Source organism: Papaver somniferum, chromosome 11 (genome assembly GCF_003573695.1).
Source record: "Papaver somniferum cultivar HN1 chromosome 11, ASM357369v1, whole genome shotgun sequence".
NCBI classification, from domain to species: domain Eukaryota; kingdom Viridiplantae; phylum Streptophyta; class Magnoliopsida; order Ranunculales; family Papaveraceae; genus Papaver; species Papaver somniferum.
This window is the reverse complement of record NC_039368.1, coordinates 38,624,645-38,648,941: the sequence shown is the minus strand read 5'-3', so window position 1 is coordinate 38,648,941 and position 24,297 is coordinate 38,624,645. Positions and strand designations below refer to the sequence as shown.

General features: G+C 36.2%; 2 protein-coding genes across 4 annotated transcripts; one reads left to right on the top strand and one right to left on the bottom strand.

The window, feature by feature from the left end:
- Positions 1–8,908: 8,908 nt before the first annotated feature.
- Positions 8,909–15,322, top strand: LOC113322897 (probable acyl-activating enzyme 18, peroxisomal). 2 transcript variants are annotated; one of them, XM_026571080.1, is made up of 14 exons: positions 8,909–9,386; positions 9,649–9,778; positions 10,600–10,854; positions 10,991–11,155; positions 11,656–11,696; positions 11,913–12,041; positions 12,231–12,304; positions 12,385–12,605; positions 12,708–12,802; positions 13,214–13,430; positions 13,526–13,651; positions 14,063–14,161; positions 14,241–14,447; positions 14,891–15,322. In XM_026571080.1, the coding sequence occupies exons 1-14, from the start codon at positions 9,079–9,081 to the stop codon at positions 15,002–15,004; spliced, it is 2,181 nt and encodes a 726-aa protein (XP_026426865.1). In that variant the 5' UTR covers positions 8,909–9,078; the 3' UTR covers positions 15,005–15,322. The 2 variants fall into 2 exon arrangements, with proteins under 2 accessions (XP_026426865.1, XP_026426864.1); XM_026571079.1 differs by having other exon boundaries at positions 8,910–9,386; positions 10,600–10,859; positions 10,954–11,155.
- Positions 15,323–15,576: 254 nt separating this feature from the next.
- On the bottom strand, positions 15,577–22,548 carry LOC113321146 (DEAD-box ATP-dependent RNA helicase 37-like). 2 transcript variants are annotated; one of them, XM_026569033.1, is made up of 6 exons: positions 21,590–22,548; positions 21,404–21,487; positions 20,682–20,924; positions 19,460–19,630; positions 18,561–18,674; positions 15,577–16,542 (listed from the first exon to the last, which is right to left on the bottom strand). In XM_026569033.1, the coding sequence occupies exons 1-6, from the start codon at positions 22,370–22,372 to the stop codon at positions 16,021–16,023; spliced, it is 1,917 nt and encodes a 638-aa protein (XP_026424818.1). In that variant the 5' UTR covers positions 22,373–22,548; the 3' UTR covers positions 15,577–16,020. The 2 variants fall into 2 exon arrangements, with proteins under 2 accessions (XP_026424818.1, XP_026424819.1); XM_026569034.1 differs by having other exon boundaries at positions 16,021–16,542; positions 19,463–19,630; positions 21,590–22,372.
- Positions 22,549–24,297: the final 1,749 nt, after the last annotated feature.

Genomic DNA, 24,297 nt, shown 5'->3' with positions numbered 1-24,297 from the left:
AAACACGATATTTTGTTAAGCAACGTAACTTCCAGAATCAACAACATGGTCTTATAAACATTCATATCACCAAAGTAAAGTGTGATAAACTCCTTTTGACTGCATTAGACTAATGAAAATTGTCTGACATCAGGGGGAGCATCTAATGGTGTGTTGAAATATCTTCCTTCACCGAGGTTACTTTTTCCCACAGGGTTTTGTTGCTCGGCAAGGTTTTTAATTAGACAACAACAAACACCGGGAATTAACTTCCCAAGTAAGGCTATTGTCATTTCCAGAAGGATTTTCTGTCTAAGAAGTTGTGAAGCAACTAATCAACTTCAACGAAGCAAAGTGATCATCTGCAATGGATCATCTTTACTTGCATCTGTCACGTTGTACTCTTTCCCATTCGTCAAGGTTTTGTCCCACTGGGTTTCCTTGTCAAGGTTTTAATGAGGCAACATATTCGAGTCCAACTATGTTCTAAGTTTGCTTAATATTGTACTCTTTTTCTTTAATTCAGGTTTTGTCCCTCTGGGTTTCCTGACAAAGTATTAACGAGGCAATTAACTTAGACTCGTCAGTATTCGAAGATCGTATTGCATGTGAGGAACTACATGTAAAGTACGAGATAACATGTGAATTACTACATGTGAAGAGTTGTACCAAGGTTTTATCCCACTGGGTTTTTCCTTGTCAAAGTTTTAGTAAGGCAATTGATTTTGGCACAAGTCATCAAGGAAAGAATGATATCTGAAAGCACTATATGTGGCACTACATCTGAAGTTCCATTATTGAACCGCACAAGGGGGAGTGTTGAAGGGCCCATGCCCATGGATGTGCGGTCCAGATTTTGTGTCTTTTGGTTTTCCCCTTTCCATGTATACATATGTATTATATCCATGTAACCAAGAGAATACTGATCAATACAGAATCCTTCTCCTTCTCCACCTCTTTCTTTTTCCTTGTCTTTTATACTAAAAAAAATATCAATTTTAAAGTAAATTTCAAAAATACCCTTTTATCAAAAGAAAAAATTGCCCTTGAAAATGGAACGGGTATTACAATCAATACATATGGATTACAAAATAAATAAACTTTGTAGCTTCTCATACAAATGCTTGATCTCCTTGGTCTTCAACTACTCGAAATCTTCGTCACTTCAAGTACTCCAGTGATTCTGAACGTGTTCAACTGAGCATCATAGTTGCTGAAGATCTGTAGCAATAACAATGAGAAAACATTTGCTCTCAATCATTGTAATACAGTGTCATAGTATTATTACACAACATCAAAGTTCAATTGTACCACAACTTTGACAACAATACTATGGTCATATGTATCGCTCCCCCTTAGTCAATAATTCATCTCACAATGAAAACCACTCCCCCTTACATAATGATCGTAAACCATATGTATTTGTAGTATGAACTACATATTAATTCTCCCCCCTTTTGTCAATATAAATTGGCAAAGGTACGAAAACTAGTGGGATCCTAATGAAATTTCCATAGAGATACTTCATGACCAAAAGAGAACAACATATCAACTTATTTAGATGCAATCATATATCCGAAACTAAATGCATTCATCAAGGAGTTTATAAAGATACAAGAAAACTCCTACGACATTCCACAACCGCACTCCCCACAAAGATTTGGCAATTAAACACAAGTTCAACTAAGAACTCTCCTCCATAAAATGTCATTCCCGAAAGAACAACAAGAGTGACCTTACTTTTACAAGAAAAGAAGGATTTCTTTGGACATTAACAAATCACATGAAACATAAATTGGTATCCAAAAATCTCAATTGAATAAACCACAAAGAAAATGATAAATTCAATTGGCCATGCTCAACATAAGAAAACTTACAGAGCAACACAGTACATACACAAAGATGTGGGTCAGGGAAAGACCGATATTACGGAATAATCAAAGATTCATTCTATTTTTCATCACTATTTGCACAATGATATATAATAGACTTAATCTTTGTAAACAAAAGTTCATCCTATCTTCCATCAATATTTGCATAATCACATAATAGGCTTAACTTTTGTTGTCAAAAGTTCGTTCTATCTTTTATCAATATTTGCGTACCGACATATAATAGAGTTAATTTTTGAGCTAATATGGGACAGGAAAGGTTCACGGATACAAACAACATATCCCATGACAATTTGCAATATATGAAACAATAAAGATTAATACTGAAAAAATCATCTTCCAAATAACTTAGAATTTAAATAAATAAATCTAAAAACATTGCAAGATGAAAATCGTTGGCAATAGCTATGTGTACTCACAATAATTGCAATCCAAACCCTAGTTATCCTTCTTAAAAACACAAAAATAAATTCTCATAAGAAGTTTCCTAGACATTTATCAAAAAAAAAAAAAAAAACTCTAAAAACAAAATCGATTGAAAGAAAAAATCAGAGTTCGTGATCAGAATCTTCACGATTTTCAAGACCTTTACGCATGTGACTGGCAGCATTGACTGCTTCTTCAGAGAAGATATTCTCTTTGAGAAGACCCTTAACATGTGATTTCATGAGAAAAAAGTCAGAGTTAACCTTTTTCAACTCAGTTCGTAACACATCAAGATCCTTCATAGAGTTTCCAAGCTTCAGTTTTGCTTCCCCGAGATCAGCAGAGAGCATCTCAGCCCTTTCTCTATCTTGATCAGAATATGCATAATAGCATGATGCACCGGGTTTGAGTTCATCAGCTTCAACAATGGTTCTTTTGTTCTTTAAAACTAACTCAAAATATATAACATCATCAATAGAATTAGCTGGCAAATTCCAAGAACTAGGAGGAGAAGCCACTCTTGAAAATCAAACGTAGAGTATGCGTACTCTCATAAAAGGTTTGGTATAAATATGGTTTCACAGGGAAATAGAAATTAGGGTTTCCAAAGTTGGTCCTTGACATGTAACAAAAGGTACCCGTACAAACACAAACTTGACCCATAGGCAGAAAATACTGACGCCAAATATTGCAAACTAAGAAAAATGTTTGCATGAAAAAAAAAATCTAAGTGAATTCTTCCACAAATCTTAGCTCAAGGAATTTTGCGTTCTCACCAGAGAAAAATTTAGAGCATAAGAGTAGCATTTTGACATATCAAAATTTCAAAAAGAAATTAAAAATCAAAAGCTTGACAAGACCAAACACAAATATTTATGCAAACATGTTTGTGAATGATAATACATCTAAGAATGATAAGAAAATAGCTAGAGAATCAGAAAAAAAATTTCCATCAAGTATACCTGACCATATCTCATTCAACCAGGATTTTTGTGAATGAAATTTCAACCTTGTGATCAATTAGCACAAGTATGAGCTTTGAGATCATCAAATGAACGTGTTTTTCGGTTAAACCTATTTCTCCTGATCTTTGAAGGAAACCCGTTATGATGTGAAAAGTTATCATAAAACTTACTATCATCAAAATACGACGCATAGTATGGATTCTTACCTGAAGAATTTTGACTAGGGGGAATTGACAGCCTGTTAATGATCTCTTTATAACCTTCAATTATCATATTTAGGTTGTCTTTCATATCTCTATTTTTGCTTCCTTCTTCTGGTACATTTTTCACATCAAAAACAGCATTATCTCCCTTTTTAACAGAAAAAGATCTTTGAGCTCTTCTTGGACGATTTGGTTTAGGAAGACTGTTTCGCATTTGAACATTTGAGGAACACATGGAACTGACTTTCCTGGTAGGGGGTACACATGGTGATTACTAAAACCAATTGGTTTAGACATATGAATGTAAGTTACACCTTTAAAAATTAAATCTAAGGTGTGTTGAAGACGAACAATAGAATTGTCATTCAACCTAGATTTCCTCTTTTGTTCAACATGTCCTTTTGAATCACAAAAGAGACACACTTTCTGATCACCTGAGTGATTAGAGAGAACAGTCTTAACACAATCGTTGGGAGACTTCTTCCTTCCATGTGATGTGGATATTCTTTGATTAGAGGAAGACACAATCACATCTTTTCTAACAGGAAGGGATTTCGGTTTTGCTTATGGAACTGAATTTTTTACAGTCAAATCAGAAGCAATTGGTATAATGGACTCTTTGGAACATTCTTGAACAGAGAGTTTACTCAAAAGAAGTTAAATTTCCAAAGCATCCTCTTTGAGTTTTTCCTCAAGTATAGTTCGTTAAGAACAGACTGGGGCGTTTTCTTCTTGAAGGACCTTTAGAAGAGATTCATGCTCATTTACCATACCAACAAGTACATAGGATTTTTTTTTCAACCGATTGACATCATCAGCCTGGATTCTTACAAGTTTTAGAAACAATGCACTCTCTTTGGCTGCTTTCCTTTCAACTTCAGAGTCAGACTCGTCAGAAAGGTAATCGGGGTAACACTTTTCAATGGCCTTACTAATGCACTGTAACTAAAATTACTAGTCTCTAACAAGGATGTTTTTTCCTATGCAAACTATTTTGGAACTATGGTAAGGGAACCAGGTTTAAGTATCCAAATCGGTATGCGAACCAATATAGTTCTATGTTCCTGAACCAGTTTAGTACCCAAACCGGTATGCAAACTAAAAGGTTCTGTGAACTCCGGAACTGGTAAAGTCTTAAGATTTCCAAACCGGTTCGCAAACTGAAAAAGTTCTGTCAACTCCGAAACTCAGTTTTGCACCTAAGTTTGCAAACCGGTACGTGAACTGAAAAGTTCTGTCAACTCCGAAACTCGGTTTTTCTCATTAGTTTTGTGTACCATGACTCAGCCAATTCACGAACGACACATGTATTCGTACTTTGTGCATTTACCAATTATGTTGAAAAAGCGGGGGTCTAACAACCACACCCAATATTTCGTTCGCCAATCTGAATAGACAAACTCCAGTATACTTTCAAGAGAATGATCAACTAGACAGTCAAACTCAATCTATAGAAAAGTATATCAAAGAGTTTATATCTCTATTTCTCAATTAAATCCGCAATCAAACAAATAGTAATTTGTGATCCCGATTGAATAAGAGAAATAACTTGGACAGTATCACAAACCAATATCCAAGTGTCAATTGATTCAATCAACAACCCAAAGGTCGGATTCAAGAACTGATTGAACTTAACGCACAACTTGTGATATTTCTATTCTATAACAAAATATAATGCGGAAAAGAAATAACAAAGACACCAGAATTTTGTTAACGAAGAAACCACAAATGCAGAAAAACCCCGGGACCTAGTCCAGCTTTGAATACCACACTGTATTAAGCTACTACAGACACTAGCCTACTACCAATGAACTTCAGACTGGAATGTAGTTGAGCCCTAATCAATATCACACTGATCAAGGTACAATTGCGCTCCTTACGTCTTTGAACCCCAGCAGGATTCTACACACTTGATTCCCTTAGCTGATCTCACCCACAACCAAGAGTTGTTATGACCCAAAGTCGAAGACTTTATAAATAAATCTGTCTCGCACAGAGAATCTATTGAAATAGATAAATCTGTCTCCCACAAAAATACCTATGAGTTTTGTTCCGTCTTTTGATATATCAAGGTGCACAGGAACCAAATGATAAACCGAACTTATATTCCGATGAACAGCCTAGTATTATCAATCACCTCATGATAATCTTAATTGTATGGAAGCGAAACAAGATATTGTGGAATCACAAACGATGAGACGAAGATGTTTGTGATTTATTTTAATCTTACTTATCGGAGATAAATCTCAAGAAAATCTTGGAAAAGATAATACTCAATCACGATAGTAGAAGTAAGATCAGAACATGCAACTACAGAGAAAATAGTTGGGTCTGGATTCACAATCCAAATGAAGTCTTCAAGTCGTTAACCTACAGGGTTTCGTGAAAAACCTAAGGTTAAAGGAGAATCGACTCTAGTCGCAACTACTATCACACAGAAGGTGTGGGGATTAGGTTTCCCAGTTGCTAGAGTTCTCCCTTATATAGTTTTAAAATCAGGGTTTGCAATCGAAGTTACCTTGGTAACAAAGCATTCAATATTCACCGTTAGATGAAACCTGATTGAACTCAAGCTAATATATTTCAACCGTTAGATCGAACTTAGCTTGTTATACACAAATGAAATGTACCTTCATTTAGGTTTGAGTAACCGTACCTAAACGTGTACACTAGGTTGGCTCAACAATAGTTAACCGAAGTTATCTATATGAACACTCTCATATCAACCTTATTCATCTTAACCACAAGTAGTTCAAATGACTCAAATGAAACTAGTTATAGAGTTTTTCAATTATTATATTCTCATAGAAGTATCCAAGAACACAATTGAAGCAAAATCGGTTTGATTCACTCGAATGAATTCACGAACATTATATCCACGATTTGCAAAGATTGCATTCCTTATTATATAAATGTATTAGTTCAAGAAAAAACCGATTCTAGAACTTTAACCACTCAAGTATGCAAACGGGTACGCATACTTAAGTAGTTGGACTGAGTTTGGGTTCGCCAGTATGCGAACGGGTACGCATACCTCCAAACACAACAGAAATTCCCGGACCCAAACCTTACGCCAGTACGCGTAACGGTATGTGTACTTAGGTACGCGGACTTTCACAAACCAACAGGTACGCATACGGGTATGCATACTATGGTTCCCAGACATGGATTACATATATGCAAGTACGCATACTATGCTTATATCCTATTGTTCTAAACTCTATTTCAGTCATTGAAACATTCTTAGAGGATGACAATAGCTGTTTTCACGAACTATTAGCATCAAAGCAATTTTCAAGTTATTGAAATAATCATTACGAAATCCAAGTCTACACCAAATGATTGTATCACACAAACCATGTAAGATGTTACTCGGCGATTTTCACATGATCATCTTTTGACTTTCGTCAAGAATATAAGATGAATTTGGTTGAAGCGAAATCTTACAAACACATATTTCGAGAAATATGTAAGCGAGTTAAACTCAGCTCGAAATCTCAAATGTGTATAGTCGAATACTATATAACAATACGACTTTTGTCTGAATATAGGAGATAGAGTAGAAATATACTTTCCATGTGATAGATGAGTTTCAGTCTCCACATACCTTTTGTTATAAAGTTCCACAAGCTCTCCTTATTAGTTCTTCGTCTTCAAATGATGAACGTCGTGAAGTCTAATGTTCAACTACACAACGCATCCTAGTCCGAGACATCGTATAAGTAGACTAGAAATCGAGACTTATAGTTTTAATCACTAACACTGACAAACAAGCTTGAGATAGAAACACTTGCAAGTTCGACTGAGCAGTGCTCTAACATATGTCGATTATGATTCAATTGCGATTAAATTATTTCTATGAGATAATTTGCATTTGACCAATTCTTGAAAAAAACTAGACTTATCTGATCACATGATTGTGATTCAAGATCAATGTCTTTGTGTTCATGAAAATGAGTATTAAGCTTTTAAGTTTAAACCGGCTAGTTTCGGATAACCATGCTAGATACGTCTGACCTAGTTTGTTGGATACGACTTGATTGATCCTTGGACATGGTCTTCGGTACCGTCTAAAAACTCTCTTTATAATTAGGTTCACGGATTCAATTATGTAAACGTTCTAATAACAAGAGAGAGATATATATATATATAACTCTAGATACTTTTCTTGATTGAAATTTAAACTCTCAGAGTTGTGTTGAGTTTGTCCATACAGACTGCCCATGAAAAAATTGGTGGTGTATTTTGGTCCCTTTAGTGTTTTCACATGGTAAACCTCTTATGCTTATGGGGCATAAAGAGTTATAAAGAAAAGAAGAAAGACTTCCGTTTCGTAATTCCTTAAGAGTGAAAGCATATGCATACTTTGATGCAAGTATGCAAGGATGAGCACTTGTGGGTGAAATTGATTCACTGAACCTCAGAGTGTTGATGGTCATGTCTCATGAAAAATGAAAGTTGTGAAATGGACATGTGACTTCTAGAAGTTAGTTTGGATATACAATTTCAGAAGTTGTTTGGATATATATCCAGAAGTTACTTTTTGACTTCTTGAAGCAAAAAAATCAGAAGTTAGTTTGGGTATACAATTTCAAAATGACTTCTAGAAATTAAAAAATTAGCTTCTTGTGAAGCAAAATGTTTTTGCTCCCAACTGCTGCTTCTGGTATCCAAACGCGCTATTAGAGCAAGTCTTATGGTGGAATCCAAACTATTCCAAGTGTGGAAAAACCATGGAATGTCAAGTCTAGTGGCTTCCAAGTTGGGGTCTTCCACAGAAAATCCAAGCAAGGTTCCACGGTTTCGTGGAAGGGTTCGTGGAATCCATCTGAAAACCAATAAGAATAGTGTTAAACGCAATTAAGAATGGAGCTAAAAAAACGCAGTTAAGAATTGCGTTTTTTTTATCCGTAGATTTAAAATGAATTGTTGAAATCTAACGGCTGAAAAAAAAAAACTTCATTCTTAATTGCGTTTTTTTAGCTTCATTCTTAATTGCGTTTTTTTTTTATCCGTAGATTTAAAATGAGTTGTTGAAATCTAACGGCTGAAAAAAAGCTCCATTCTTAATTGCGTTTTTTTTAGCTCCATTCTTAATTGCGCTTTTTTTATCGGTAGATTTAAAATGAGTTGTTGAAATCTAACGGCTGAAAAAAAAGTTCCATTCTTAATTGCGTTTTTTTAGCTCCATTCTTAATTGTGTTTTTTTAGCTCCATTAAGAATAGCGTTTCTACTATTCCACAATTACACTTGCGCTTCCATCCACAGTTCCAAATGCTGAGGTGGCGTGGAAGATGGATAGATTCCACCATAAGACTTGCTCTTAGTAATGCTGTGATTTAGGGTATTTTCGTATTTGCAGTATCAAAAAGGAGATATGGCCTATATAGAACCACGCCAAGAAAATGATGCAACTGAAAAAGGTACTGTGGACCGGTGAGCAGGCTTGACAATCCCAACTACCCCTTCATCCCCATCATTCCATACCAAACCCCTTCCTTGTCTAATTAAATGTTGCGGTGTGGTGTGGTGATGCAAATGTATACACAATAACTCAAAAGACACAGAGATTTAGGGAGAAGGAAGAAAGAAAGAAAGAAAAAAGAAAATAAATGGAGAAACATTATGGAAGTATATATGAAGTAGGAGTTAAAGAAATAATTGAAGTTGGAGGATTATGTACCGAAGAAGCTGAAGCATTTCACAAACAACTTAAACAGGCTATTAATGGAGGAGCCAGAGGAAGAGGAGGACAAGGATCAAATCCTACTAATTATGATATTTGGTTTGAGATACAAGCTCAACAATTACTAAAACCATCTCACCCACATAGTCTACACCAGCTTATCTATTACAGTGTTTACTCTAATTTGGAGAAGGTCTCCACCAATGCTCTTCCATTTTATTGGTTCCCTTCTCTGTAAGTTAATTTGTCTGACATTTTATTTCTTATACATAAAAGACATCTACAATATTATCTTTAAACTATACAATTGTAAGTTACCTCAAATGGGTAGGTGCTGTGGTTTGAGGGCAAGAAACTAGCAATCAGCTTTCCAGTTCATCATTATCCCCAGTTAGCTCATTATACAACTTGCAATTTCAAAAAACAATCCATTTCATAGAACAAGGGATGCATATTATATGATCTCAAAGATAAGTGTTTGTGAAAATGCTTGCAGGTTTCATGCCAGACAAACAAATTTAGGTAGATTCATGGAAGCTCATGGTCCAAAGCTTTTGGGTGATTCATATCAAGACCCAATTACCAGTTATAATGTCTTCCACAAGTTCTCAGTTGAGCATCCAGAGGTACACAAATACAAGTCTCTTTTTTAGATGTAAAAATACTTAATTGTATAAGCACAATTAGGAAGAAAAACAAGTGTATGGTATGCACAATATGATTCTGTATGTTTCTAGCAATATGAAACTCATCCACTCTATCTTGCTGCTAGAAGTCCTACTGGAATTCGGTGGGCCTTCTAGCTTCTCGTAATCCATTTGTATGAATCTCTATCCTTGTTAGAGAAGTTGAGGAGATCCTTCTACTCATCTTACTTGCATAGGAAAAACATCTTTATAAGTTACCGACCCAAAATTCTATATCACATTCTTCCTTTGAAATTTCATTAAGATGCTTGATTGATGAGTACAAAGTACTGGAATTTCATATCTCAATTTATGATTACATATACCAACAAAAAAAATAAAAATGAATGCCCCCCATGTGTTCATTAATTCAGTAAATTCTCTACGAAAGACTTATTCCACAGGTAACTGTATAGCCATTCTGGTGGTAACTAGCAAACACAGAGTACCTTATGAGTATGCTTCTCACTGGATATATCTATAGTTAACTTCTGTAACTTAAGCCTTGACAACATCTCGAACCTTCAAAAGTTGAGGATAGAAAATTCTGTAGGATACCTTACAAGGGCATTTATGAATTTTAGCTCGGTGGCTGCTTAGCTAAATCTATACAATTCAGGCGTAAAACCTGTTGTATATACTCATCACCTCAACTGTTTTGTCAAATTTGCATTTGTCTTCCTGTAGCTCATCAATAAGAAAATCTTTCTTCTTTTGTTCATTGCCTAATATTGATAATTTGCGTCAAAATACTAGTACAGGTTTACTGGTCATTAGCTCTAAAAGAGCTTTCGATCATATTTCGTCAAGGCCCGAAATGCATTCTAGATACCACTGATAAGTCGAAGCTGGGAGGAACATGGCTGCCTGGTGCAGTTTTAAATATTGCTGAATGCTGTCTTCTACCTGTGAATCATCCTAAGAAAGATGAAGATAGCGTGGTGGTTGTATGGAGAGATGAAGGTTCAGACGAGTTCCCTGTCAATCATTTGACGCTGAAGGAACTTAGAGACAAAGTAATGTATGTTTTTGCTGATATCAGTCTCTGTCTTCTGATTTTTTTTGTACTGTAACTTTCATGTAAAAATGAAAACCTTTATCACTGTGGTTTATAGGCTTGTATCTAATGCTCTGGAAGGGATGTTTTTGAAGGGTGATGCAATTGCTATAGACATGCCGATGACAGTGACTGCAGTTATCATTTACTTAGCAATTTTGCTCGCAGGATTTATTGTTGTATCCATTGCTGACAGCTTTGCTCCAAAAGAAATTGCGACACGTTTGCGAGTATCCAAAGCTAAGGGCATCTTCACTCAGGTCTTCTAAATTCTAAATTAATTCCCTAGTGTGTTTATGATATTAAGGGTTCTTGTTAGGTTACAGCACTGAACATCGATTATACTCTTTCAAAATATGAAGAGCTTTTAACAGAAATTCCAAAAAGTTTTTTTTCTTTATATTAATCAAGGTCTAAGAAGCTTACTATTCACTAGTTATTTTTATTCCCACAACCAAGTGTCATGTTAACATGAGCTGAAGCTTAAAACAGAAATATTTGCATCATACTGGTTTCACGTAACAAGTTGTGCTGACAGAATTGCTCAAACAAAGCTGAAGTAAGCAAATTAGTTTAAGAATTTGGAGAAAAAAATATTTTGTGGTTGTCCAAAATAGCTGTTAACTTGTAAATCTTGGTGACATGAAAGCCAACTTCTTATTCAGTTGTTTGCAATTGCTCAGTCAAAAAGCAAGGAATAGTACATTTATCTTTATTACATGGATCTTCAAAATGATGTTTGCTTTCACCCTCTGTCCAGGATTTTATTGTAAGAGGAGGAAGAAAATTTCCTCTTTATAGGTAATGTTTACCTATGTTTCTCTTGGTTTTTACAATCATATTATTAAAATTTTGGGAATACAACAATTTGTCATCATGTTGGTCGCTGACTCCTGGATATAGTAATGTACATCAAATCAAAGAACAAACATAATCTGGAGAAATTTACTTCTTTTCTCATCATATCCCTTGGAGACACATACTCATTTCAACATTGATTTACCTTGCTACTTGCAGCCGTGTTGTAGCAGCTGATTCATGTAAAGCTATCGTAATCCCTGTCAATGGGAAGGATGTAGGAGTTCAATTAAGGGAGCAGGATTTGTCGTGGAAAATTTTCCTTTCTTCTGTTGATCACCTTTCAAGGTATCTGTATACTGTTAACGCTTCTAAATGAGTTACTGAACGAGTTCTTTTCTTTTCCGCAGAGTTTCTAATGAATACCTTATTGCTTAGAAACAATAATATTCATTCAATATGACAATTTGCCTCAATTTAGTTCTCTTTTTTCAAGTCAGGTGCTTAATCTATTGATCCAAAACCTGTTTTTTGCAGTCCAAACTATTACTCTACGGTTTACCAGCCTATCGATTCAGTAACGAATATTCTCTTTTCATCAGGAACCACAGGTACAAAATATTATCATCTTAACTATTCATGTCCCCTATATGGCCTGTTATTTGTTCACCATGCTTGAATCTCTAAACAGGAGGTCCAAAAGCTATCCCATGGACACAACTTTCTCCAATGCGTGCTGCAGCTGATTCATGGGCATTTTGCGATTGCCAAACTGGAGATGTCTTCTGTTGGCCTACAAATCTCGGTTGGGTTATGGGACCTATTTTATTATATTCTTGCTTTCTCAATGGCAGTACTCTCGCTCTCTATCATGGCTCTCCTCTCGATCGTGGTTTCGGAAAATTTGTTCAGGTGAGAACAATAATGTATTAATGAATAAATTATACTTTTCTGTAGAGATGTCTGGTGAATTACTAATACTATATTATTTCTTGTTTGATTAAATGTTTGTAGGATGCAGGTGTGACTATTTTAGGTACAGTGCCAAGCCTCGTAAAAACTTGGAAGAACACTCGATGTATGGATGGTCTTGACTGGACACAGATAAGGTAAAGTTTGATGCTTTAACCTCACTTTCTAGAACCAAGAAGGCAGACCGTGATATCATCTCCTCAGCATCTACGATCCACAACAAGTTTGTAAGCCACCCAATGCATGCTTAATTTTTAGCATTACTTAGCAGTTTCATAACTAGTTTATAAATTTGAACAAACTGCGCATGTTTATAAAGTCTCCTTTTAATTTATTAACGAACCAGGGAATTTAATACTAGCAAGGTTATTTTTCAGAAGTATCATTATAAAGCTAGCTAGCCATGCATTAATAGTGTATAGATGTATAGATGTAGATCATAACTTATGTATGAGATCCAATCACTTTAAGCCTTCATGTCGGATAACTGTTATCCTCAGATGGAGATGATTACCTATTGTATGTTTTCTAAAATAAAAAATTAACAGGTTATTTGCCTCTACTGGAGAAGCCTCAAATGTAGATGATGATCTATGGCTTTCTTCGAGATCTTATTACAAGCCCATCATTGAATGTTGTGGAGGTACCGAGCTTTCATCTTCATATATTCTAGGAAGCTTGTTACAGCCACAATCTTTTGGAGCATTCAGCACAGCATCAATGACACCAGGGTTTGTCATTCTTGATGAGCATGGTGTCGCTCATGTGAGAATTTCTTTGCCTAATTTCTTAATTTTCTATCTCCTAAGGTTTTTTGTATGTATATAAACTGAAGTACTTCAATAAACATGTAATGACAGCCAAGTGATCAACCTTGTGTTGGAGAGGTCGGTTTATTTTCTCTCTATATGGGAGCTACTAATAGGTTGCTTAATGCTGATTTTGAAAAAGTTTACGTCAAAGGAATGCCTACACACAATGGAATGGTACGCACTTTTGTTTGTGTCAGACTTTGACTTTCTTTCTTATTAAGAATGCTTCCTTGGCGAAAATGGGAAAGCAACTAATCCATTTCATCTTAAGCAGGTTGGGACTAAAATATTTACTTAAATTTTACATCTATGTTGTATTTGTAATTACATTATGCTACAGAGACAAGTCATAATAATCGTCATGTGTGTACTTATCTTAGGACCAATGCCTAAAGCTTGCATTTAGATTTTATTTTGGCAAAGATGTAAACTAAGTAGGAAGTAATGGATGGGAACGTAGTTACTATTCGTGAACTCTCCTGGGTTTATATGTACAAGCTGATGGGCAGATGTACATTATCATTTTACCATATACATTAGTATGGAATATAATATCTTACATTTCTTGGTATTTTATACTGACAGCAACTCAGAAGGCATGGAGATATACTTAAGAGAACGGCTGATGGGTATTTTGTAGTTCAGGGTAGAGCTGATGACACCATGAATCTTGGCGGCGTCAAGGTGCAGCGAACTTTCTCCGAATTAGTATCAGTTTTGAATTCGGCATGGCAAGAGCTTCAACCTTTTTCTTTATGTGCAGACAAGCTCAGTTGAAATTGAACGTATATGTGATCGAGCATCCGAGAGTGTGCTAGAGACTGCTGCAATTAGCATTGCACCAGTAAATGGTGGGCCTGAACAATTGGTTATATTTGTGGTACTAAAGAAAGAATCAGACATTAAACCAGAACAGTTGATGGGAAAATTCTCAAGAGCCATCCAAGCCAACCTTAACCCCTTATTCAAGGTATCTACTTCAGGCTATCTGTCTTTTGAATCCTCTTTGCTACTTATTGTTTGAACTTGAAACATTAGGATAACGGTCAAGTTTTCCTTGTAGTTGTAATGCTCTAGAAATTTAGACTGCAGTTCTGAAGTTGGCACTGGACACTTGTAGACAGTGATACATAATATGTACCGCTGATGATCCAATATTTTGCGCACATGGAGCCATCTAACAAATATTTTGAGTGAAAAATATTTTACACTTTTAGATCACCCAATACCCATACCTGAAATAAGATAAACGAATTGCTGGATCTCTATATATTTCCAACCACAACCTCTAATCTGTTAACTATGGTAAGAAGAAATAGCTTGCCCAAAATCAGCCATTTGGATATTCTCACTACAGGCTAAAAACCACTTCTTATAATCATTGCGGATTTAATATTTGTTTTTGTTAACTAGGTGAAGTATGTTAAGATTGTCAAGGAGTTTCCTCGAACTGCCACCAACAAATTGTTACGCAGAGTATTGCGGGATCAAATAAAGCATGATCCTTTCATATCGAGTCGTCTTTAAATGGCGTTTTATTATGTTGCAATACTCCCCACATGAAAGCATTCTGCGCAAGTAGCCAGTCAGAAGTTCCCTAAAAGATGATATGTTGTCGGTGCAAGCCAAAAACTAAAATAAATAGAACTGTATGTTATTCCTAATTTCTGCAAGAAGTTTCTTATCTTAACAAGTGAACCTGTGTGAGGATTCTGGAAGAATTTTGAGTACATTCAATCACGTGTGTTATTCTCAATTTCTGCAAAAAGTTTCTAATGCCCAAAACTTATGTTTAGCAATACCCGTTTATGGTGTTGCAGGTTTATTAATAGAAGTGAGATTTGAGGAGAATAGAAGTTGCCATTTCTGCCCGTAAAGACCCTCATCCGGACTGATTATAAAACCCATTCTAGACTCTTAGCTATATGGCGCAAAGCTAATCCAATATATATATAAGTAAAAAAATGTAGATAATCAAAACATATAACTTTCATTAAACTATTTTATAACTTGCTTTCCTGGAACAGTTCCACACTTCCACTCTTCTTCCTTGCCTATATAAATATTTCTAAGACCACCAAAATTTTCCAAAAAAATTATAAGTGTATGAACATGAATGGTTATAGAAAAGGTATAGTATGATACAGAGAATGGGAGAAACAAAATTTTCTCATGTGTTAGTACAATTTGATTTATCAGAACCACCACTACCCCCAAACACCACTAGTTACTACTAAATTCTTTTACTCACCTTGCTTAATTGGGGACGTTGGTGTGCTATCTCCCCACACCCTCCTAACAGAACCCTTCTCCACCCATCAACAATCCAAAAACACTTACCCTGAGACCCGACATTACATACTTTGTATAATGAAAAATGAAGAGAAAAAGAAAAAGAGAGATAGATAGAGGGAAAAGACCATGAAATCATCGTTATCATCATCGACCCACGATAAGGGAGAAGAAAAAAATGTAGTACACTCCCTTGCCCCAAAAATATATATTCTTAGAGAACCCTATAGCACCACTAAGCAGACTGCCTGCTAATCCCAGGCACTGCTGGCACCTCCACCACTATATCCGCCACCACCTCCATATCCACTACCACCTCCATATCCACTAGAAGGTGCACCATATCCACCACCACTGTTGCCTCCACCGTGATAATCTGCACCACCACCTCTACCATAGGAGGATTCCCTTCGGAAGTCACGACCACCAAAACGACCTGCACCTGAGCGGCGGTTCTTCCCCCCACCAAAAGTAGAGCGAGCGGCGTAACGGGAGAGCCAAGCAGGAACTTCTTGGTTAGATTCTTGCATCAGATCTGCCAGTGACCTTGCCATAGATGAGTTGTTCTCGTTGAAAAATGCAGTTGCCAGCCCTGACTTACCTGCTCTTCCAGTACGCCCTATTCGGTGCACATAGTCGTCAATATCGTTGGGAAGATCAAAATTGACAACATGTGCAACATGAGGGATATCAAGACCACGTGCTGCAACATCTGTTGCAACCAATATAGGAGTCGTCCCACTTTTAAAAGACCTCAGCGCATATTCCCTTTCCTGCCAAAATAAAGAACAGTTTTATTCTATTAGCGTCCAACCATTAATTACGGAATGGAGCACTGAGTAGTAAGTGAAAACCTCATGTTGGCAGAACAACACAAAGCAACAAAAACCTCCACGGTAGATCTTTCTGGAAGTTATGATATTTTCCGTATCAGACATTAGATATAGACAAAAGTTGACTAGTTTTCATACGAAAAAAGAGAGGACATGATCGAGTGCCTAGCCACTGGAACTAAATGATGGATACAAAATTAAAAATTCATTACGAAGGTGTATGTAACACTATTACAAATCGCAACTTTGAAGCAGATAGTCAGGCCTTCTCTACTATGTATATTCAAGATGCACCACAAATTTTAACCATCATCTAATCCATGCCATACCCCACGAGGGGATGCCTAAATAAATGGAGCAGGAATAAGTGATATGCACCTAAATGAATGAGTACTAACGCAAATAACTCAATTTGACCAAAATCATATCTCGCACCAAAATATTGGGTGCTAAAGTAAACCAAACACCTCACCAGTATCGTGAATATCCTTGAGAAAGTTTATATCATTGACAATCCAGAAACTAAAATCGAGTTAGAAAGGCAAAATCCATAAACTGCACATTTCGATAGGTTTAGAGGAAGGGGAATAGGGAGAATGTTTCATGTAGAAAGGGATGTTGGCAAAAATTTCAAAATATTCCCAATATCTCATCAAGCATCCGTCAGCTTCTCCAGTGAAATCCTTCAGTTAAGTTCCCAGATAATGAAGTCCTAACACAGTTTAGTGGTAACTAGAAAGGGAAATTAGGGTCACCTCCAGCTTGTTATCCCTCTCCCTAGAACTTTAAGCATCACGTTTTGACTCCAGTTCTAAGGCATACGGGATTTGCATCAAACTGGTAAGATGTTTGGCTACGTCTTAGGGGCATTTTCAGAATACTGCTTGTTTTTGTGTAGTTCCTTCACAAGTTACAAGCAGACGATCCGGAAAACAGAAGGCAAGAAGCAAAGCACTGGCTCAACAGTTATGACAACAATCACATAAAGTAAAGATGTCTGAGATTAATCAATCAATCTCAAAGCTGAAAGATGGGATGCATATAGAAAAATCTAAAATCTGCCTATTATGCAAAGATATGTGGCACAATTAGAAGAAAGCTTGACAACGAACTTGAGATAAAAGAATAGAAGTGGACGAGGGTACTGTTTTTTGAAGGTGTTGCTGTACCCACTTATGTGTTGGAGCTAAGTGTGACTGAGGATGACAAGACGAGTAAGTTTGTTGAAACTTAGATAGCATTCAGCAAGAAAAGTCTAAAATGGTTGGTGCAGAAAAAGATGAGAACATAAAGTTTCAATCAATCACATTAGGGCGACCACGTCTGTGACACTATATCCAGAAAAGATGAAAAGCGAAAGTTGCACATCAGGGAAAGCTAGAAACATGGAACAGGCTTTGTGGACAAATGAATGAAGCTCTTTTTATAAATATAATCAGTGTTTAAATAGTTCAAGTCAAGCTGTGCACACGATTGCATGTTTTCTATGATAAAGCAACAGTGTTTAAATATGCACATGACTGCATGTTTTCTAAAATAAAAGAAATAAGCTAATCCAATAATGCAATAACTCTTCTATCACCCGCTTGAATACAATACAAATCCCAACAACCCAGCTCTCTCTAACACTTCCCATATCTCCACCTCCAAACTCTAAAAGGCATGCGTAATGCATTAAGCACAAAGGCGATGGGAGTTGGGTTCAGTAACAACCTGCCTGGTACATGCTATTTTACACCAAGGACTGGCATAGGGATCTAAAACGTTAAAATGTGGGTATTGCTAATGGACTACTTGAACAGAAAAAGAGATGACTGCAACTTTATAGCTTCAAAACATGCTTTTAGGTATAAGATTATGCACCTACAGTAGAAAACATTTAAGAAGCTATGTAGCAAATACAAATAAGAATTCAACATGCACAATGAAAGAGTGTATTCCCAGGCACCTATATTTACCTGTTGGGTTCTATCCCCATGAATAGTAGTAGCAGGGAACCCATTCATACACAGCCAATGTTCCAATGAATCGGCTCCTTTCTTTGTCTCCACGAAAACTAAAGTCAGAGCTTGCTGCAGCACACCACAAAAAAACATAGACGTGGAATGAGGAAGCATTAAAAATATGAAGTTTAAGAGTGACAAGCATTTAAGTGTATCTCCTCCAACCAAGAACTGACACCAATGTATTTTATCATTTGCTACAATATTCTAGTTGACTAGCTACCCTCAAGCTGATTAGTATATTACGAATATAACAGTGAAGCAACAGAAATAACATATGGAGATCATATGCTGTTATCTCTATAAAGCATCGAGTAACGTAGTACATTTTGGTGTTTCTTTAATTCTTACTTTACTCTTGAGTTCCATGTTCCAAACATATTGAATAATACTACTGAAGAGAGATCATATGCTGTTATCTCTATAAAGCATCAAGTAAACGTAGTACATTTTGGTGTTTCTTTAATTCTTACTTCACTCTTGAGTTCCATGTTCCAAACATATTGAATAATACTACTGAAGAAATATATCATAAATTTTTTGACATGAATAGCAAATCCTAGCAACTTAGCCTACCCCAACTTGTACTAAAGACTTGGTTGTTGTTGTTGTAGTGAATCCTAGCAACTATACTACAACGAGACATTGCATTAAATGAAGTTTTACAGAGAACTGGAGAAGGGTAGACACGTGTAGTTCTATATACTTTCAGCTGCGCTGCTATTATATTTAAAAGGATTATAGCTTTCGTACTGAAGCACATGTGCACATTCTAGTTGTATGAAGATCAGAAAATCTCTAGAAATGATAAATTAAAACCTGCCCACTGTTGAAAGTTTTAGAGTTTCACTTACTACCTTCCCCTGAGCTCCATTTGCCTTCTGTGCATGAAGAAGATCCATTAGATGGCTCCTCTTGTCTGAATCCAGAACAAATTCAACTCTTTGGACGATCAAATCAGTACTTGAACCAACCCTTCCAACAGCGAGGAAAATGTAATTCGAGAGGAAGTCAGAGGCCAATCTCTGCACAAGAAACCAAATAGACATTATAAAGATTGTCACATAAGTTTTTGTATGGCACATAGTAAATTGCATACCGTTGTCCTTGTTCCTAAAGTGAAAATACGTGCACCTTAAAAAAATGTGTGATTGAATTTTAGTTCGTTAAGACTAATTCAGAGAAGAACAAAAGCAAAAGAGAAAAGGGTTCTCTGACAAAGACTATCAAGAGCACATCTTGAACATTTAAAAGTGAGCAGTAACTTCAAAAACTGGGAATATTATTACATTAATGAATGGTGGACCCCCATGATTTAACTCAACCACCCAATATATAATGTTAGGTCTGGATAAGGTAATTATGATTTGATCAAATTCTAGAGTAAATCTAAAACAGATACTTTTGTATTGTATATGAAAAATGATGACCCAAATTGAATGTACATGTATACGTTGGTATTGTAATCAGAAAGGCATGAATACATAGTGCAGTACAATGCAAGAAGGAATAATACAGACAAAATAGAGTTTGGCAATACCAATTAGAATTAATATACATATTGCATCAAGTATGCAGTATATTTATGCAAATAGGCTTTTGTATACACACAGTGAATTAAAAAATAAATTTAACAATAATACATCGCTTCATAGAGAATCCGTGACTCTCAAAGAGTGCCTGATGAATTTGAGAAGATATGTATGATCTTGGCTAATAATTATATATGCATTATATGGTCAAAGTGTATAAGCCATGTAAATATGATTTTGAAGGGAACATATATGATGTAAGTTCAACTGTAGAATGATATCTCCAAAGCATTTGGAAAAACTAGGAGGGCTTCTAACGCCACATCTTGCTTTCCAGTAAAAAATTGTAGAACTTTGAACTGTTCCCATATGACAGAGGATTTCAAAAGTTGGGTATCTCACAATTGCGCAACTATAATTATCAGAGGCATTCATATAATCTGATAGGTGAAGAACCTCCATGTCTAAAATGATTCAAGCACAAACCGGATTAAAAGTTATGCCAACCGCAGAATAAGGGAACTTTATAAACACGTAGACTGACCTGTATCTCTCTTGGAAAGGTGGCACTAAAGAGCATGGTCTGCCTTGCACCTCGTGGAGGCATGTCCATTTGTTCAACGATCTTTCTAATTTGTGGCTCAAAACCCATGTCCAACATTCTGTCAGCCTCATCTAGAGCCAAATACCTGATCATCTGCAATGACACCCTAGCCCTTTCCAGCAAGTCTACCAATCTCCCTGGGGTGGCCACAAGAATATCAACACCTCTCTCCAGCTCTCTCAGCTGACACAAAAAGGACAACCGTGTCAGAAAAATGGCTCAGGCCTATTAAATTACAAATATAAAAAGATACCACCATCTTTGCTCAAAAAATGTCACCATGTGATCAGGCTTAAGGATCCAGATCCACCTTATGATGCAACTAACCCAAAACAGCTACAATGTGGACACCAAATAAAACCTAATAAAAGACTTGAGACCAAAAACTGGTTATCCCGAGCAAGTAACAGGCATACTTGCTTGAATTTAGCCATTTCAAATAATCCTTGGAGAAAATGTGTAATAGTTCCCAACGAGGAAATTTGGGGCAGTGACATTAAATACTAATATAACAATGTTCGCATAATAAAACAAAAAATCAAAGAACTCAACCATAATGAAATATGAGAAATCCTAGCGTCATAGACCGAATTAGTAACCCAAAAGAAAGTACCAACAAAATCACACATCAATAGTTGACAGGTGACAATAATAATACAAACCTGTTGATTGATTGGTGCGCCTCCATAAGCAACAACAACCCTAACACCAGTTTGATAAGAGAATTTACGGGCTTCCTCGTGTATCTTAAAAATGGTTAAAAAGAAATAGTTAAGAAATATTTTTTCGCAACTGCCGGCAATTCAATATCATGGAAAGACAGAAACAAGGATAATTCATTCATTCACCTGGCATGACAGCTCCCGAGTAGGGGAGAGGATAAGTGCTAATGGATAAACCGTCCGAGCACCTCGTGGTCTCTGTGCAGCCTGTCCAGTCATGATACCACTGATAATTGGAAAACAAAAAGCAGCTGTTTTCCCAGACCCAGTTTGTGCACAAGCCATCAAATCTCTACCAGCAAGAGAAATAGGAATAGTATGTCGTTGAACAGGTGTAGGTTTAACATATTTGCATCTCTTAATATTAAGATTTAGGGCTTCACCTAAATCTATATCTGCAAAAGTATTAACAGGTGGTGGAACATTTTCACCACTGGTTTCCACGGGAATATCTTCGTAAGCATCAAAATTAATACCAGTATTTTCCGTAGTTTCCTCTGGAACATCAATTTCTTCATCTGGTCCAAAAGGATTAACCTCTCGATCTCTTCCTCGATCCCAACCACCACTTCTGTTATTCCAACCACCACCACCACCACCAATGCGGCCACCACCACCACCACCATAACCAGTTTGCCCTAAATCAGCCTGCCTAGGAGCACCCCATCGGGAACCTCCAGCCGGAGGAGGAGCAACACCACTGTAACCAGATCTATCATTACCAGTTGAATTACCAGGAAAACCTGATACTGCAGGAGAAGGATTTTCCGAAGGAGGAGGTCTATTACGAAGATGTGGTGGAACGTAAGAAGATCGAGAATTAATGTTGTTGTTGTTATTGAGAGAAGAACCAGCAGCTGAATTCTCAGATGCAGAGTTCGCAACAGAATCGGCCCAGGAAGATCGCATAATTGAAATTTTCTTCCTTTATCTTCTGCAATCCAAGTTTCTTTTTTTTTTCAAACCTTGTCAAAATTGTTTCAATCAGAGAGGACTCCTGAACAAACCAAAGCAGTTATCGAATTTCAACCTCAAGACCTAAAAAAGAACACCAAAACAAACCCCAAAGAGAAGGATGCGGAATAAACAAAGAAACGAAACCCCCTTAAAACTCCCCAATTTGTCCACAACCCTAGCGTGCGTCCACCACATGTGTGTACGATATACATCCGGCTGTGACCACTGTGTGTGTGGTAGAAACCTGTTTCGAGGCATACTCAAATTTTTTTGAGTCATACTCATTCATTATACTATATAGGATGGATTTATAAGAGGTGTCTAAAGGTAGTGTAATTACCTATATATCTTTAAACAATTTAAATTACTAGAGTGTCCTTATTCTCAAAAACCTAAAATCAAAAATCAAAATAAACTTTAAACTTAAACATCTTGGACTCCAATTCAATCAAGAAATTGATCAAGAAAAGCAAACACGAATTGAAGTGAGCGATGTTGGAGTGCGAAATCCAAATCTCAATTGCTCTTAGATGTATTTTAGAATGTATGTGTAACAAACCCATCTTGTTTTGATTGATTTTGTTGTTTGATCGATAAAATATGATTTCAAAAATGAAATTAGGGTCTTCAGAAGATCAGTTTGGCTGATCTTGGAGTATCAATTTTGAGCCGAACCTAGTGTATGATTTAGAGAAACACTATGTTCGGCTAATGCGACTTTGCTAGATTTTATTCGAATTAGCCGAACCTAAATTCTTCAGTTACAGAGTGAAGTTCGGCTGATAACTTTTCAGCCGAACCTCAGTTTTTTTTAAAATATACCTAGGTTCGGTTGATAGCTTGTCGGTCGAACCTAGGTAAATTTTCAAAAAACTAAGGTTCGGCTGGAAAGTTATCAGCCGAACTGTTCATCTGGTCAGTAGATCTGGGTTTTAAAACTTCAATTTTTTGACAGATTCAACTTATAAAAAGAAATTAAACCTCGTATAGAAGTCTACCTCTGATTTGAATCACACATTTTGGTCACTTCTAATCACTAAAACCTCAAAATTCAAAATCCAAGTTTTTTTTTCACTTCTTCTTCTTCTTCCTCTCAAAAACCCCAACTCTCTCACATAAATTTGATTTTCTACTAATTCACCACTAACAATTTAATTTTTAATCAATCCTTAAAATTTCTCGCTAATCATAATCATTAAAACTAATTATGTAAGGATAGTTATGCCATTATCAAAAAGGGGATAAGGGGTGATGTTGTTTTTTATTTAGTGACCCTATTTTGCATTATTTAGTATGCCTCAAAATAGGTTTCGTGTGATAGATACTTGGTAGTAGTATGTGTGCTCAACACTTAAGCGCTAAGCCCACGCCCACCACTTATTGCATGATCTTTGTTTTCTAGCCGACATAATAAATAAATAATACTCCTTCCGTTTCAGGAAAAGTGATACTCTCAATTTTTAAATTTTGAATAGACGATACAACCGTTTCCGAAAAAGTGATACTCTCACTTTCTCTATTCGGCCTATTTTTTTGAAACGGTGGACATATATACGTTGTTGTGCGGTTTGTGTATTGCAGGGAATAACTAATACTCATTAAAGAAAATTTTAGTCGGAATTAAAGCTACGAAAAAATGTGGAAGAACTCTGTAAAATTAGGTTTAATGCGTTCGAAGTTGTTTCCATCGAGGCTATCTTCTAATGTCTCGTGGAAGAGATCTTAGAATTTAACCTAAAAATGTCAAGTTTCTTGGCGCTCAACCTGAGAGTTTTTGAGCGTTTAGTAATCAGAGCTCCTTTTATGTCGTTGATATTAGGGCCTTATCATGGAATGCCAACTCTCTTAGTGTCCAACGTCAATAGACTACACACTTT

Coding starts and splice junctions, on each gene's coding strand:
- LOC113322897 (XM_026571079.1), top strand. CDS start 9,079: ATGGAGAAACATTATGGAAGTATATATGAAGTAGGAGTTAAAGAAATA. Junction 12,803..13,213: donor CTTGACTGGACACAGATAAG/GTAAAGTTTGAT, acceptor AAAAATTAACAG/GTTATTTGCCTCTACTGGAG. Junction 13,431..13,525: donor ATGAGCATGGTGTCGCTCAT/GTGAGAATTTCT, acceptor ATGTAATGACAG/CCAAGTGATCAACCTTGTGT.
- LOC113321146 (XM_026569033.1), bottom strand. CDS start 22,372: ATGCGATCTTCCTGGGCCGATTCTGTTGCGAACTCTGCATCTGAGAAT. Junction 20,925..21,403: donor GCGCACCAATCAATCAACAG/GTTTGTATTATT, acceptor TTTTTGTGTCAG/CTGAGAGAGCTGGAGAGAGG. Junction 16,543..18,560: donor ATGGGGATAGAACCCAACAG/GTAAATATAGGT, acceptor TTATTTTGGCAG/GAAAGGGAATATGCGCTGAG.